Below are 18,358 nucleotides of genomic sequence, written 5' to 3' on the forward strand. Positions count from 1 at the left end.
CATCATTATGTGAGTGCAGAGTCTAAGGATGTAACACTGCAATAGTCCCAGGGCAGTAAATCTATCATATCTGCACTGTATCACACATATTTGTTGTGTTATATACACACTACACATATACTAAATACAGGATGCCTGAAGTATCAGAAAGCTTCCAGAAACACTGCGGCCATTTCTCCAAACTCTTTTGTGAATCACTTGTGTTATGACATGCACTGTGTAATGTTAACTGCAGTTTTATGAGAAGCTTGCCACTTCTTCCAATTACAATACTTTCTTTTTCTGAAAGAAGATTAGAACTTGAAAAGCAATGGAAAATGTTAAATTTCATTTCCTTTACCATACTGACTTATTACCAGGTTTAGATTCTATAGCTTCACAAAGATTGAGTGAGGATCTCCAACTTCATAGCAGAAAACAGCTACTCCCATTCTAGCTGGTAGCATCTAGTTTTTATTTTAAACAAGACTGGACTATCCAAAACAGCTCAACCACTGTGTCATAAAACTTCCTAATAAATTTCACTATCTATAAAATGTTGATTAGATGTGCAGCATTCTGTAATAAAGTCCCATAAACCCCACAAAACTGCACCCTGCTGATTTACATTGTACATACAGAAAAAAGAGCCCAATATACAACTTCATGCTTTATTGTTGCATTATTGCCACATGACAGTTACAGAAAATTTCTTTTGCAATCATTTCAAGGTAACATCTGAACATCTCCTGTGCTTTTATGTTATTGTAACGTATTTTGAAAGTATCAACAACCAGGCAATCCAGATCACCGGTTACAATCCTTTATTTTGGGCAACATAAGGTTGCTTTGGTAAGGACACCTATTTATAAACACGGATACCTCCCACCAATATATAATATGCTTTCATACAGAGATATTTTCTATCCATATAGGAATTCCTGCACTCTAAAAGCTGCTAAAGCTATCTTGAGAGTCATACTCCGTTGTACAAACCTACATGTCCAGCTAAGTAATCAAAGACAAAATTCAGGTATTGTCTATATATGCTGTATATATTGCATTAGCAACCAGGAGCAGCAGTTCGTAATTCAACAGCATCCAAGTTCCTAACTTTCAGTATTAGAATGGAAATGTGGTGTTTCTTTCAGAAGATAGAAATATGCATTTCTACCAGCTATTACTAGACACAGAATAGAGGTACCCAGCCCCACCTAATCGTGTGCTTCTACACTGAGGTACGTTTGGTTTTCCACTGCAGTCAATGGAGTCCAGAGTGATCCAGCTCATCTTCAAAGACACTTCCATTTGGTCAAAGACGCCATACCTAAACTCTACCGACTGTCTTGACTACATCACCATTGACTACAGTTAGAGTCTAGACACTACTTCAGATATAGGCACAAGATTATCCAGCTCACTCTTAAGCCAGCAGCTACCAGTACCAAGCGACCGTGATGATCTGCTTCGTCGCTGATGGCAGCAGACTGACAGCTACTGGCTGCACCATCAATGAGATGCCAGCACTTTCTGTCCTGAATCTGCAAACATTCCTGCCAGCAAATTACCTCATGCAGATATTCCACAAGGCTTAACAATGCTACTCTTACGAATGAGTTACTCATGTGTGAATCACTTGTACACTCATGAGTGGCTACGAACAAGGCCGCAGATGTACCGACATCAGAAGCAGAAAGCGTATTTTAAAAATAATGCATATTCCAATACAGAATAATTCTTATAAACGTGCTTATTCCTTAAGGCAAGTACGGTTATGTAATTAAATTGAAAATACAGACTGCATATACAGATTGTACATCTTTCCTTGGGTGTAGAATAAATATATCCATGCATATCCTTTGCAAAACATCATTCCCATTTCAAGCCTATGAAGAGATGGAAATGCCAGGTCCCTTTCACCCACATGAAGTGAGTTATTCCACTTGTGGAATGGGCCTTATTTCACATCATTTTGTTGTTGTTTTAAAACAGCTACTCAGGGAATAATTATTTAATCTGGAGAAATTTTTAAAAATGGTATTTTTAAGACTCTCCTCACTGGTTTTTCTATACTATTTGATTTTAAACATCAATGAACTAGTAAAGCCCCAAATGAACCCAAACTTTCTCTGATTTGCTAGGTGAATGTTTGCAGCACTAGCTCCAGTACCCACTTTTTTGATGTTATTAGAAGTTTTATAAACCTAGAAGGTACTAAAAGCTGTACTGTATTTATACTAAGTTAAAAACAGAAGTACACTTTAAAAATGTAGGTCGAATGTTTAAAAAAAAATATTTTGCTGGGTTTTACAGAGATGAGTTGCAGAAGGAAAATGATAGATAGAGCTAAGTGATTTTGAACTGTGCAATCAAAAGATTTAATTATGTGGCCAAAACTAATCTGATTGCTCTATTTGAAAAGTAACTTTTTTATTCCCTCATATCACTACTGTCCTTATTCACAATAAGACGACTAGGAAAAAATATGATGCGCAACAGAGGTTGGGTCATACAGTTAAACACATTTACTAATGGTATCTCTTAATTTCAAACAGTGATCTCAAACTGTAAGTTAAAAAAAGAAAACAGATTTTTCACCAGTTTATTTTAAGTTTGATTCTGGAGGGTCCTGAGCTCCTTCAGCTTGCTATTGGAATTGAGAAATCATCACCTCATAAAAATACAGCCCCCCAGTGAGACCCATGAGGTCACAAATCAGTTGCCTACAGCAGCAGTATTCTTCTAACTGATTTCTCTCCCCTCTCCATACCCACAGACCTCCAAATGGAAGAACCTCAGCAAGACTGTGCAAGTGCAAAGGGGTGTAAAGAAGATTCAGCTGGATTTCTGCCCACTTGAGAATGTTTTTGGGCCCTTTTATCATCTCACTAGTTGAAATCAGAGGGCACAGCTACTGGGGTGTAACACCGTAGGATACTGAGGACTGCAAGGGTTCTACGTCACAAGACAACCACCGCTTTCTGTCTCAACACACACAATAAACTCCCTCCAGATAGTAAAGGTACCAGTACAAAAGGGCTATTCTTCCTTACTGGCTTAGCATAAAAACTACATTAACTATCTGCTATTGCGATGCCACAACTAAAAGTACAAGTTTTAAGCTCATTAATCATATTATACATACTAAAGTTTTATCTTGGCAATAACGAAATATTATTAAAAAACCACCTTTGATCAGCAAATACTTAATAGAGAATTTCTATCTGGGATAACAACTGAACAATGTCTTCATTCTTATTAACCCTTAGGAATTAAAGTAGAAGAAACAGCGTATTATTTTAGAGGTAAATTTTACTAATTTGACAGTGTGAACCCTAAACGGTTTTCGTCTTCTCTCGAAAACTTATTCACTGACGGCAGTTTGGCTGAGATTTTGATGGAGAGCTCACTTGCGAGGCTGGTGGATGTGCTGTTTGACATGTTGCGGGTGAGGAAGCTTTTCCACAGAAGGATGTGGTTTCTGATGAGCCACCTGAGCCGCAGCTGGAGGGAAGTCCTTATCACCCTGTTCAAAGAACACACCAGGAAAAACTTCAGAAATCTTAAAAGCGTACTTTCCAGTTCAAGTGGATGTAAGTTTTTAAAAATGTGAAGAGCAGATGGAAAACAGTGTTGCATGTTACTCTGAAGTTCCCCTGTACACGTCCTATCTTGCCATTCCTTTAGCCAACTTCAAAATTTCACTTATGCAAGTTTCACTTCTTCCAATAACACACACCATCCAAGAACGCAGTATCTTAAAGTGACCCAAGGGAAAAAAAAACATTTCCTATCTTCAGTGCTTAATGGCTCCTCATGCTACGCCACTTTCACTGGCTCTGTACGGTCAGATCCCCTTGACCTGTTTGATTTTCATAGAGCAATCAGAAAGAGGAGACTATTTCATAAACAAGGTAAGGTAGCGTGAAAAACTACCTGCACAAGGAAACCTACTGCAGTAATGCCAGTTCTGTGGGAAGAAAGGTAGGATCTAAAACTACTTTTGACTCAAATCTTAGGGGTGGCTGGCTTTTAAGTTTAACGTGTTCTTTTATCCAGGTCTGCTATTGTTAGTTCTCACGTGCTGCTGTTGGGCAGGCTCAGTTTAGGCTTAACCCTTACGCCACCTGTTTACAACTGTCGTTTCTAGGGTCTGTCCCATGAGGTTTTCAAAAAGCAATGGGAAACAACTACTACCAGTGCTCAGTGACAGGGGGAAGAGAATAGCACCACAACTTCCCTCTTCAGAAACAGGGACAAACATACCATAAGCCAGAAACTCCCTGTATTCCATCGGCTCACGAGGTGACAACTTTACACAGAGGTATTTTGTTCAAAGCTGACATCTCTGATGGCCTGTTTCACACCTGACCCCATTTCAATCTACTCCAAATTCTTCCCTTCTGTTCTGACATAACTTTTTTATTTTGATCACTAGGTTAACTTTTTACATTTTTTCACTTTTTTCTCTACTCCAAGTTGCTTCCAGTTTTCAAAGATCTCCTCAGAGTTGACATTTTCTACCTTCTTTCCCCCCGATGCTGCTGTTTGCCTTTTCCATATGTCTCTGACCCCTCCCACCTTGTTCTCTCAAACGGGTGATGCAAATGCAGCTCTTCTATGACTTGTGGGTACTGTAACGGTTGAAGAGATGACAGAGTCAGTCTGTAAGTGTTAGCAGGAAATGCCTATCTTCAAATCAAAATACCGTAGAATAATTCAGGTTGGAAGGGACCTCAGGATGTCTCTAGCCCAACCTCCTGCTCAAAGCAGAGCTTGAGACCAACTTACTCAAGGTTTTTATCCAGTCTGGTCTTGAAAACCTCTAATGACACAGACTGAATAGCCCCTCCAGGCAACCTGCTCCACTGCCTGAATGTCCTCACAGTGAAAGTTTATATTTTTATGTCTAGTCAGGCCCTTCCATTTCAGTTTATGTCTGTTGTCTCTTGTCTGCCTGCCACACACCACTCTGAACAGCCTGGCTCCATCTTCTTGATAAATTCCTTGTAGATGTGGGAAGGCTGCTGTTAGGTCCTCCCGAAACCATCTCTTCTCCATGCTAAACAAGGCCTGTTCCCTCAGCCTCTCCTCCCAGGGCATATGCTCCAGCCCCTGACCACCTTGGTGGCCTTCCAGTGAACTCGTTCTGGTTTATCAACACCTTTCATACACTGGGGTGTCCAAAACTGGATGAACTATTCCATATGTGGTCTAAAGCATGCTGAGCAGAGGGGGATAATCCCTTCCTTCGACCTACCAGCTACTTTCCTGTTAATGCAGCTGAGGATACTGCTGGCCTTCTTGCTGTCCTGCATGTGGCTGGCTTGTGTCCAGCTGCTGCCTGCCATTCTTCCAGCCTGTCCAGGTCCCTCTGAGTAGCAGCCCTGCCCTCAAACTTACAAACTGTTCCTCTCAACTTGGTGCCATACACAAACCTGATGAGGAGCCTGCTGTCTGATAAAGACATTAAACAGGACAGGTCACAGTGTATAAACCTCCACTTGACACTGATGAGAACTATCAGGAAATGTGAAAATATAATTGAAAAATTACTCTGGGTTCAAAAAAAGCATTGCTAGGTTTTGTTTATTACATAGAGAGGAAATTTTGATACACGTTTGGGAGCTATAAAGTCTCAGAAAATGATAGAACAATTTTGCTCTTCATACGTTAATAAATAAACCTGCAGCTGACAGCTTACTGAGGATAAGTATAGTACCCTATCAAGTAATTGATTAGCTAAAGCAGAGCTGAGTTACAAAATCAAGAAAATAGTTTCTTTCCATTTTGAATCTTTTGCATGCTTACTAAACTGGGGGCTTGTGGTTTTTATGTCTGAGTTTTCCTACGTCACTCATAAAAATATCACAACATTAATGCAATAATTAGTTACAAGTAATTAGGCATCTAAATGACTAAATAGGTATCCACCTTGGTGCAGATGGAGGTCCAGGAAATACAGCAGTGCCTATTACTACCCCTATGGGCTGGGGAAAATTGCATCAGCTCGCTCTGTCCACCTACGTGATCTGATAGAACCACAGCATCTTACAGGTAAACCATCCCATTGCACACCCCAGTGACGTAAGGCCATCATGGTAAAGGCACCCATCATGTAAAGCCACAATAAAAACCCTGTCACAATACACAAGGCATGAATGACTGATCATACGATTAACGGCTAGTTAATACTAATGATTTAGCTTATGAATTTCCAGGTCCTGCCTGCTGTTAAAATCCAGGGAATAACACCTTGAATCCCAAGTACCTCAAGGCACATATGGCAGCTGAAACATGTATCTTCAAACATGCATCCTTACAGGCAGGACTGTCGCTCCTCATCACAGATCAAGCCATAGCAGCAGACTTACATGCAACTGCTTTCAAAGAAAATGAATGCAGTAATATCTAGCTTAGATATGAAAAGAAGATCCAATAAACTTAAAGTGCTAAAATTCAAAGTAAAACGGTGGAAGTAATTTCAATAAATAATTTCTATTTCACACAAAACCAAAATTTCAATTTCAAAGGGACTTAAATATACAAAACATAAAGCCTCTTCTCATAAAAAAGGGGAATGAAAAAGATTAATTTTGCTCTGATCAGTGATAATTCTGAAAAGCCTACAATCATTTTTCTATGATTGAAAGAAATTTAATGGTAATCTTACCCTAGCAATGACACCAGAGATGAACACCGTTGGTTTAGGTGGGCTGAAAAAAAATAAGAGGCATTATTTGTACAAATTATTTAGAAGGTAAAAATGAAAAGTACATCACACATACAATGCAAAAAAAAGTGGCATTTTTGGCAATTAATGAATGTTTCAAATAGACAAGACAAATTTCCACTTCAAATTACTATTGCCTTATTAGTACTTATTGCAACCAAGAACAGACCTGTAGGTTTTGGCTGCTATTACTTCACATTAATTGCTACAGCAGTAAAAGGCTAGTTCAACAACACTCTGTTCCCTACTTAAAGCTGAGAGTCTTTGTTTGTTTGCATTGGTTTCTTAATCCTCAAATTTTACATATAAGCTGCCAGCAGTACTTTAGGCTTAGTATATTTGTATTGCAGCAATGAAAACTGTAGTTGGACTAAACTTACTGCTGTGATGGAGAATAAAATAAAACTCAAGTTTATATCTGTCAATCAAATGGATTGAGTCTCAGAAAAAACAACACCCAGTACTTTAAATTGCAGATTTTCAAGCAGATATTTATCTACTCTGGTACATAGAAGGAGAATCATGTCTGCAATAAAACAAATGTTAAAAAACATAAAGCAAAGTCTGCCCTGCTTTTTCATTTGCAGACCTCCATCCATGCCAATCAGAACAGACTCTCCACAGGTAGAGTTCGACTCTGAAGCTTGGTCAGCATAAGGGATCAGTTTCCCTGGGCCACCGATCTATTGAACTGACCACCTCTACATGGAGGCCAAAGCGCAGCCACGTCTAACAGTTAACCTCTGGTGGTGGGCACTGCCACAGCTTCTAAATTATAAACACTCAGCAACTTTAGTGGTCTCCTGGGCAAGTAAAACTATACACCTGCATCGAGTCTGTAGAAGGATCGAGACCAGGAGCTCCAGAAGATCTCCGCAATGGAGGTAATACTTAAAATGTAAGAAAACCATGTGACCTGAGGGCTTGCAAAGGGAAGGAGGGTGTGGAGGTCAAGTCGTGCCTCCCTCTAAGCATGTCCATAATCGAGGACTCAGAGCAGGTGGTTCATTAATTGGACCATGAGAAGGGTCCCTACCCTGTGATGTTATGGCTGACGAGGTTGGAACAACACAAAGCAAACACAAATCAAATGATTTTTTTAGAGGAATGATACTGATTATTAAGATGCACTTTACAACTACGCAGCTTGTAAAGATTTATTAATATGATGTTACGTGAAGTTAAGGTAACAAGTAGCACAGTATTAGACCTTGATATAATGGTCTAATAAATATTGCCTGAGCCCTGTTTAAGTCACAGTATTGCTACACAGTCTCTGAATACCCTCATTATTTAACAAGACTCATCATCCCTTTGAGAAATTTTTTATAAGTCAGAAAGACAGGATTAGAAAAAAGGAGAATGAAAGGAAGTTCTGCTCTAAAATACCTCCATTTAAGAGTACCAGTGATATTTCCTGCAATGAGAAAGAATATTTTGATGCTGTATTAGACTTCTTCAATCTAATTTTCTGATAAGAAGCAAAGATCAATAGCAAAACACTTTCATTTTATCCTAATTGTACTGAGCCAAATAATATGTTAGTCTGCATGAGATTTCCTGGAAGCTGAGTAACAAACTCAAAGAAATAACTCTGACTGAGAAAACACAGACGTACTGCGGTGGCTCAAGGTACCATTCATAAACTAACACCTTGACATTATAAAGGAAATGAAGAGTAAATGGAAAAAAAAAATGTGTGGCAAGTTATTCTTCAACTATACATGGAATCTGGCTTTAGTTACACTCAGAGAAACAGTTATTTGTTTGACATTGCATTATTAGCAATATTGGATAGTGAGAAATTCAAATCAGATGGATTTTTTTACTTATATTCTTATGACCTTTCAGTGTTCACTATGCTTGGATGATGCATGAAATTCAAATCAGCATTTCCCAAAAAGAGCCTGTATTTGCTGAACGTGCTACGGCTTGTCTGCCTACCACCAGACTGTATTATCTGCTGTCTGTTCCATACTTCTTGCTTTAAAAACAAGTTAAATGCTCCACTGTTTTGGCCAAAAATGACAACTGGAAGGAGTCTCTAGCATAATGGCTGTTTCAAACACAGCTTTTCCTGCTGCAAATCGTAAAAGTCGTCTCAGAAACCCTGGTCTCCTGTTCAAAATGTCATGCTATTAATATTCAAAGGACCTGAGCTTGCAAGTGCCAAGTTCCCTGGCTATGCAATAAAGCTGGATAAAGTTAGAATATTTGGTACATTTTCATACTTAGTTTTACTTAGTTGTATGTTCTTTTGCTTAAGGAACTAGGCTGAAGATCCTGTAAGGATCACTTTGAGAATCAGTTAAGCTAAAAATCCAGCCGGAGTTTTATGTTTCAGGTAGTACCACAGGCAGTATTGCAGAATTAGCTAGCATATCTTTATAAAGAAGACAAAAATCAGCAATACCATTTTCCTGGTAAAAACTATATCCTTCAGATATAAAGCATTTATCTTGAACTCTATCATGAAATAACATATTTAGCCTTGTCTGTATGCAATGGGTTCTGGGACTGTGTCCAGAGCGAGCGGCTGCGTGGTGCTTAGTTGCCAACCGAGGTTAAACCACGACAGACTGTCTTCAGTTACACTGTCTTAGGAACAGGACACTAACTAGGACTATCCCGTGGGTGTGTGGTAGGCACCAAAACACCTCATACTAACTCACCTAAGGTTAATGTGGAACATTTTAGGATACCACAGGGCAATTCACCGACACACAGGGAACAATCTAACGGGAAACCAGAGTTGTAAAAATGTATCTACATCCAGGTGCAGCTGGAACAGATTTGTCCTCAACTTTCACCCTTGTTTGTCCTCTCCACAGCTTTTTGATTGGACTCTTCTTGTGTTATGCTAGATTTCCAGCTTCTAAACAGAAGACTTAATGGGAACACTGACGTGGCTTCCAGCTTGAGCACCTCTACTCTCCACCCACAAAGATCTTCTACAGAAGTGCCGGTGTTCATTTTTGGCTGACCTGAGTTCCCACACTCGGCTGCAGGCGCACACTGTAATGAGGCTGCACCTCTCTACTTAGCTGATTACAAAGGCAAAATGCTTTGTAATGGAAGCATTGAAATGAAATGCTCCTATGGAAGACACACCAGCCTATTAGGAAGCTCATTTTCATGCATTAATTATTCCCTAGCATGGAAAAAGACCAGAAACATGGTCAGAAACATGAATGACCGAGTGTGTATTTACGTTCTGTGTTAAAGACGCTGGCTTTCCCTCCATTTTTACTAGATTACATTGTCCTGGAAAAGATCTTTAAAAATTTAGTATTATCAGTTATCTTTGATGATCTATAGAACCAGAATCAGGCCAGAGCATATATAATCACACAACTATACTAATGAAGAATTCAATGGATCAGAGAAAGGCCTGGATAATCAGCCACTGATTCACGCTTTAATTTCATTCTTAATGAAATCTTTCTGCAGATGAACTTCTTCGCAATAAATTCAATTTCTACTGCCAGACTATCGGCTTTTGCAGACCCAGATTAGCTGCCAGGACCATAACTCCTTAATTGCACTCTGGGACATCTACTGGGATTGCAGTGTTGCAACAAGCACTCATTATCTTTCCCAAGAACCTACCGAAAATAGAAACAAAAATGGAGAATAGGCATAGGCTATCATCACTACATTTGTAAAACACTTTCAAGTGCTTTAAATTCTATTGGTGTTTTATGCAAAGTACAACCTACATTTCTAGTATTTTGTAAGCTGTGATGGTTGCTTTGAGGATATACTTAATCTGATGAAAATTGGTTTGACAGATGTTGTTTTGAAGATGCAGCATTCCTTTGTCTAGGCGTTAGTAAACAAGAAAGCAAAAAAATATTACTTTCTGACAAAAACTGACTTTGTTTATACATATATGTGCTTTACAGCTTTTTAATGCACACATTTATTTAAAGTTAAATAATAGCCACAGCTGATATTGTGTAAGGAATACAACGGCGTGTTTGCCAAGACTGCTTAGAGTGTGTGTCAATACTTTCAGAGCAAATCCTTATTTTATTATAACATATGGAGGAAAAGAACACATCTGTTAAGATCTGAGTGTTCAAAGAACTTTCCCTGATTTTACATGTGCGATGCTGCTAAGAACTGCACCTGCTTAACATCAGACTCTCTACTGGATTCATTTATCCTGATTGTATTCAAATAAAATACAGATTTCTATTATTTCATAATACTTAGCTTAAATAAGATCTTTATCTGACATTGCAAGTAAATCACAAAGAAGATGGAATACTTGAAAAGATCGTTAACTGGATTAAATGAGGCAGTAATAATACTAAAATCTTATGCCTTCACCTTAGAGGGATTAGTTGAACTGAAGTCTGACAGACATACTGTAAAGAGAAACACAGTGACATTGGAATTACTGTGAAATCTCCTACAGGCCACAGAACGTACAAAGGGCAGATGAGTATTTATCCAACTCCATTTAAAATAGAGAAACTGAATAAATTAGTTTCCTAAGTTAACAGGGAATTTTATAGTTATTAACTATATCTATCTATATATGCAGTGTAGGCACACACACACACACACGTGCAGAGGCTATGTATGTATACATATAGAGATTACACAGATTCACAGCTGTTGAAGAGTGGTCCCAAATGCAGGAAAGAGCGCAGCATGTTCCCACAGCCGTGCAGGGGGTCAATGCCTGCAGCCACTCTCCTGTTTGCAGCATCTGAATTGCCTACCGCACCGTTACCTGATGGGATGGATCTGAATCTGATGCTAGTTTCCAGTGGCAGGTTGAATGGCAGATCCAATCTGGAGGAATGACTATGAGCATCACTCACAGCGTGATCCAAAACAAAAGCCTACGTTTAGAGTTGACTAACCAGGAAATAGAGCCACGCATATGCATCATTCCTTTCCACATGAACTATAAAAGATCCTGAAAGGGGAAATGGGTCTTACTGCAGCCAGTAAGACAGCGTAGAAGGCTAGTGCTCCATGTTCACTGGTGATCAGAAAACTCAAAACAACATGCTAAGACAAATAAAGAATAAGAGAAAGCAATGGTAAAAGTAGTACCTCACAGTGTACCTCATTTAAAATACTCTATTCAGTTCAGGAACACCATAAAACACTAGGAACACAGTAAAGAACAAGAGCAGAAATAAAGATGGAAAAAATAGCTGAGAGAGCATAGAGAACCTTCTATATGAGGAAAGAGCTAAGAACTATTTGCATACAGTATACAAAAGAGTGAAGAATATTGTTCCCATTTACCTACTTTATAGTATAAAGTAGAAGATATACATTTGAAACTAATAATAGCAGATACCTTTAAGATACCATAGAATTAAATGCAGAACCTCTGGCAAATAAGGCAACATCAAGATCAAGAGTTTAGTTTGGTTTTATTCAAAACCAGAATTAGACATTTATATGACGCAAACCCATTCATATCAGTCAGATTAGAAATGTGTAAAAGTTCTATGAATGCTGATGCTCCGGGGCTCAAGTTATCCTTAAACTGATCAGGACTACAAAGAAATCTCCTCTGTGCAGAGGTTAAACTTTGATATGTCATTACCCCTTCTGCCTTCAATTAAACATCGTAAGAGACTATTTTCCCAATACATCTGATTCATCCAAAATTCACCTACGTACTGTAAAACAGGGTACAAGCACAGTCTCACGATTCCCAATGTGCCAACATTTAAAAGAGGTTAGCCTACTTTAAAAAAGACAGAACTACACAGATGCAAGGCTTTTGTTAGACTAGAAGATTTTTTTTGTCGAAATAGGAAGAAAAATGTTAAAATACTTTAAAGCTACATTAATCTTCTAAATGGGAATTATTCATATTTGTCTTTTCATACTCGTGGGAATTAATGATATGTCTTATCACTGGTGATCACCTTTTGCTGTTTAAGTGGGCCTGGCAAACAGACACATGAAATATATAAATAATAGCATGACGTGTTTTTCAAAGACTTAGGAACCACAAATCATGTTCTAATTTTTAACTACCAAAGAGTAACAGTGGAGTTTGTAATTTGGTGTTTCCTTCCTTTAATCAAATCGTCCAGTGGCATGTACTGCGACTCATAGTTGGCCTCTAGCTGTGCAAAGCAAAGGAGAAATTCCCACGATAGGCTGCGAACTGAAGAAGCACCTACGCAGAACCCAGAGCTATGCCCAACGCCCTGAACCACCGGGCAAAGGCAGCGTGCAGACAGCAGACACCTCGCCCCTCCAGCACCCCGAAACAGCAGGGACTTGAAAAGTGAGCAGAACCTTCTACTGAGCAGCTTGCCCTTTATTTCCTTGCTCATTTCTAAACGGACATATCATTCACTCTCGTTAACGTGTTGTTTAGGTAAGCAAAATGGAAAACATATATGAAATAGTATGATCTGCAGTTACTCATCGATCCCCCGACTGTTCCCTAATTAAAGCAAGTTTTGCTATTTTCTACCTTGTCCTGGCATGATATTCATTCCACGAACAGAAAGTTCTCCAAATATTCTGAGCAGAATTTCATCTTCAGTCAACAAAACTTCAGACTTTAATCCTGCTCTTATCTTTCTGGAATTAGAAGCATTTTGGCCAGTTGTTTAAACCATCCAGCTTAATCTTCAAGGTTGCTTGGGAATTCATATTTTCTGGTTATGAAACGTGAAAGCTAACTAGCCTTAGTTTCAGTCTAATGCCTTTTTAAAGATGTCCAGATACTTCTTTATAGGGCTGCTTATTTGAATTTACATAGTTGCCTTTGATTTTGGCATTGTCTGTGAAAATAAATTCCAAGATGATTAAAAACACACTGAGATGATTAAAAACACATTTCTCAGCAACAGAGTAAAACTAACAAGCACACTGCTCATCAGCTTGCCTGAAATACTTTCCCATTGGTTATAATACATTTAGGTTATTAATTTTCTGGACAGAAAAGCAATAATTAGTCTGACTGACTACCAGAGGGAAATAGTGTAGCTGATTGCACGGGGACATACCGTATCTGATATGCTATGATAATTTATCCCGTTGAGGTCATTTATTTATCTGCCATAGCTTTCAAACCTTTAAGATCACCCACAGGATGGCACTGTTGAACCTCTGAGTATCGTGTACAGTAAGTAGGGAACAACCTCAAAGAAATCCAGGTGCTGTGGCAAACACTAAAACAAGTAAAAAGCAGTACTTCCCCTTGACGCCAAGTCTTGATGAAATGCAGTACGTATACACACACACACACACACAAATTCATACACATACCTACAGACACTACTTTTGGAGAACAATTTTCTTGTTCCTGTGTGTTAGTCTGTGCCCCATGAGATAGCTTCCACTCTGCTAAATTGTTCCTCTTCCTATGCAGGCAAAATTAATGTGCTTGAAGGAAGAACTCGGTGCCCTATCAGGAAATTTTAATAACTATTTGTTTTGCTATTCACATACAAGCAAATTAAGTGTCCTGACCTTTTAATGAGGTGGTACATCACTGGCCATTATATTTAATAGCAACTGATTGACATTCATTGTTCTTACATTCACTGTCAACGTATTGCAGCATATGGACTGATTAATCTCAGCAGCCTCTCATTCATCTTTGGTTTTAGGGCATGTGTTAGCCATAGAAGAAAATTATTTAAGAAAGATATCCACCATCTCTTTATCTATATTGTTGGATGTGACACTGCTATCAGACAGTAAATTTCTCTTTCATGCCTTCTTCTGATCACAAAATGAAGATTTAAGTATTTCACCTTTTCTATAGACTCAGAGGATTTAGAACTAGTCCGTAATTCTCCAACTGCCGGTTCATTTATTAGGGTTCAACCCTGTTATCGCAGGATCTACATTAGCTCTTAGTGAACATCAGTGACAAACTTCTCACTGGCAGCGAGGGCAGCATTAGCCCACTAAATATCTGTAGCCACTTAACTGTGGAAAAATGAGAGCTATGAAAACTGACATAAAGCAAGCAGTACTTAAATGGTGACACAACTCGAAGAAAACTCTAAAATAAGGAATGAAGTAGGGTAGACTTTAAGCATTTGCAAAATGGCCAGCAAAGGCCATGGTGAAAGGGGAGAGAGGACCAAGTCTCCCATGTATTAGTCAAGTGCTGAAGTGTATCCCCGTGCATGTTCCCATGACAGTAACACACTTGCGAGAATATCATGACCACAGGCCTGCACTGCAGTGTCTCAGCTAGAGAGACACATTAGCCAGTTGCAGCACTGCTGTAGCTCCTCCATCTCCTAACACATGAAAGACAGGGTGGAACTGGAAAAATGGCATGACGCTGTACTAGGAATACACAACGTCAGTGCACAGAAGGTAGAAGCTAATGAGAAGGCGAAAATCTGCTCACTCCTGCCCAGGTGAACCTCTGCCTCAGAAACACACAGCAGTGGCCCAGAATTTCCCAACCTTTCCTGTTAGAGTTCGTACCTGAATCTTGCTTCCCAATGTCTCAAGCCATTAACTATTCAGTAGATGTGCACCTTTCACTTTCCTACTGCTTTGAACAACTGCAATATCGTTTCTTAGTACCCCAAACTACACAATAAAGGGCATTGTGGAAGGTCATGAAGACATTCTGGTAGTATCAGATCCCATGCTGAAGACTGTGTGAGTTGGCTGTATTGGCCAGGAACTTGCTTTAGTTCAAACCCTGCCGAAGTCATCGACACAATTCTCCCTATTCTCCAGTGGCAAGTGGCATTTCTAGAGCCATAAATCTTGTCATAGGAGTAAGAGACCAGTAAATCCCGGAACCTAAAATTCCTCTTAATTCAGACATGGGAAACAAAGAAAACATTCTTTAAGTATGCAATCTTATATTTAGAGCTCATAAAGGAGCAACAGAAGACAGAATTAAAAAATATTTTCAACGTAACAGTTTACTTTTAATAGTAAGAAACCACCTGACCCCTAATCAACTTAGCCCAGCTAGGTTTTTAATGTGACAAAAGACAAGGAACAAAATTCTCTAAAAGGGATTTAGACAAGGGTGCATCTTTGTTTAAATGAACTTGGGGAAATTTAATTTCTCCACAGAGAAACTGACCTCCGTTGACCTGAGAGGAAGCAACCACTTCATTCCTCTACTACCATTATTACGCCTGCTGCTGAGCTGTGGTGGTCAGAAAGGCAGCATCTTCATTTTCCATCTAGAAACATCCAGTCACCTGAATACAATCAGAACAGGCTGTTTTCTTCCTTCTATGTTTATCTTAAGGGTTTAATCCAGAAGGTCAACATCAGATATTACTACAATCATCTGCAAAACTTCCACTAATGTGAATGGGACTGGAACTTGGTACCAAGAAAATACACAGAAAATGACCTTGAAGAAATCAATAGCAATGGGATTCAAAGCATTACAATCTGAAGGATTTCAAGAGGAGTTCTTGGATGGTAAGCTTTCACTCGGTGTGAAATAAACGTCTAGCTTTTTTAAGTGATAATAAAAGCCATGACAATGCAAATGGGTAACAGATCAATGTGCTGTTAAATCTGAATATAGTTCTATAGTAGTACCCATTCATTTCAATGGGATGTAGAAAACTTAAAGCAACTACAAACTCCTGAATGTCAATACCACTAATGATTTTTCTGTTAATCTAACAAAAACAACTGCTAGTTTTCTAGTTCAGTCTGTTAGATCTGTCAAGTCCTTGTGCTCCATTTGTTTGAATGGCTTTTAATTGCTTTAATAATAGCTAAAGCAGTTCATTTCCTTAAAGGAGTGCTATAGCACCTGCAAGATGGCAGCTAACCACTCGGCAACATTACCTTCTACCATACAGAACAGGGTTAGATGACATTTTTTTCTGTCTGTGATGCACACATAGCTTTGCTTCTTCACTTTGCTTCTACAAGACAAATAGATCAGTCTCTCTGACGAATGAAAACAAAACAAGCATGCACAGTGTCAGCTGAGTTTACATTTATTAAACAGCAGCAATACTGTTGGTACTTTATACTGGTAGTTTGTACTAGTATTTTATACTGGTAATTTCCATACAGAGCACAACAGAAAAGAAAAAAAAGACACTAAAAATGACTCATTTTACTTTATCCATACGTGGTGGCACAGTTCTGGCTAGAGTGCTGTCTAAAGTTATGTTTCTGTAGTTGTAGTTGAAGGGTGTCCTCGGCAAGAACAGTTTTTCCAAACCATCTGCCTAGTGGTAGTACCTCTGGCCACTGTCTGGATGTTATAACAAGTGACAATATAATAATGGGAGTTGACTTAAGAAATCATTAGCCTACTCACCTTTGAAATCAGGGACAATGGGCATCAGTAAAAATGTACTTCTTATTTCAGAAATAAAGTGTACCTATCTAAGTATCAATTTACATTAGATTAGCAAAACAAATATTTTTTTTCTAAAGATTCCTCAATTCCTCTGTATGCTTCAAAAAGCCATTTCTGTCATCCTGTGTGTAGTTGGACATATAAACATTTTAATTAATAGCTTTTTAGTTGCTAATGAACCAGGATATACCTTTTTTACAAGTCTATTAACATGCAAATGCAGAGGTGTCTCCTGATTCAGCAGGTCATTTATACTCTACGTAGTTCAACAGCGTAATGGAGTGCCAGTACATCGGTGTGAAAATTAACGAAAACTTATAACATCGCAATCAGATTTTCAAACAATTAAGAAGTGAAAACAGTAACTGTCACAATAAGTGCAGGTTCTATCATACACACAACCAGGTGTGCACATTTTTAAATACTATACTGCATGACTTTTCATAATGTGGTATGACTTACTGACAGCTTATTCTTTTCAGATTTTCACATTTTGAAGAAACATTTTGTAAATATGAGACATCTCCACCACAAAAATATATTTCCCATTATTTATCTCTTGGTTCCATTACATTTTCTTATTTCCCTTCCCACCATTAAGACTCCCCAATCTGCTGGGACGTACAGCTAAACATCTGTGTAATGCTGACTCTTTATTTTAAGAATTCAGTATAAAACACATCCCCATTTAATTTTCATTACAAAAGCAAGTGGTTAGAGGGAGCTCAAGATCTGCAGGAGCAGGAACCAGAGGAAACTTTTAATGGTGCTTTTTGGCAGAGGGTACAGGGGAGGTAATAATCCTGTCCTCACCATCCCCTCCACCTCTAGCTACCTCCAACAGCCTCTTAGCGCCCAAGGGCTAGTTCCCAAACCAATAGATTTTTGGTTGTTTTTCAAAACCAACACATTAACTGTGCACAATGGCAAGTTAATCACCAAATTGTTTATTTTCTAAGGAGTGATGACTTTGGATAACATATCTCCAAAGCCGGTGCTTTCCTGAGAAAACATCTCTGTAACTTACAGCATAATCACTTCACATGTAAATGGAGAAGATCACGAATTTGGAACTTGTAGCAACCAAATTTTGCTGCAGGCTGGAGTGTAAGATGATGCACTGCCTGATTCAGCTGAACTCTTCTGAACTCACATGATCTTAGAAGCAGCTGAAAACCTCTGCAACGAGAAGTCTTAAAAATACTTTAGAGAAACTGCACCATTTTGGATCTTAACTTTCTTCTTTTTTTATCAAAGACTTAGGGAGAAAATTAAAGATATACCGGCCTGAGATTGCCAAGTCAAAGAACACCAAGAAAGTATTC

The 18,358-nt window shown here is 38.7% G+C and overlaps 1 protein-coding gene across 1 annotated transcript in view; it reads right to left on the reverse strand.

Annotated features, from left to right (window-relative positions):
* Window positions 1-636: 636 nt before the first annotated feature.
* DAP (death-associated protein) overlaps window positions 637-18,358 on the reverse strand; it is a 151,013-nt gene continuing 133,291 nt past the window's right edge. The window contains exons 3-4 of the mRNA XM_009324999.1: window positions 6,653-6,695; window positions 637-3,505 (exon numbers count right to left, since the gene is read on the reverse strand). Of these exons, the coding sequence (XP_009323274.1) occupies window positions 3,386-3,505; window positions 6,653-6,695 (163 nt within the window). The 3' untranslated portion in view covers window positions 637-3,385. The remainder of the gene's footprint in view (window positions 3,506-6,652; window positions 6,696-18,358) is intronic.

The sequence above is a fragment of the Pygoscelis adeliae genome, unplaced genomic scaffold, assembly GCF_000699105.1.
Source record: "Pygoscelis adeliae isolate BGI_AS28 unplaced genomic scaffold, ASM69910v1 Scaffold86, whole genome shotgun sequence".
Lineage (NCBI taxonomy): Eukaryota > Metazoa > Chordata > Aves > Sphenisciformes > Spheniscidae > Pygoscelis > Pygoscelis adeliae.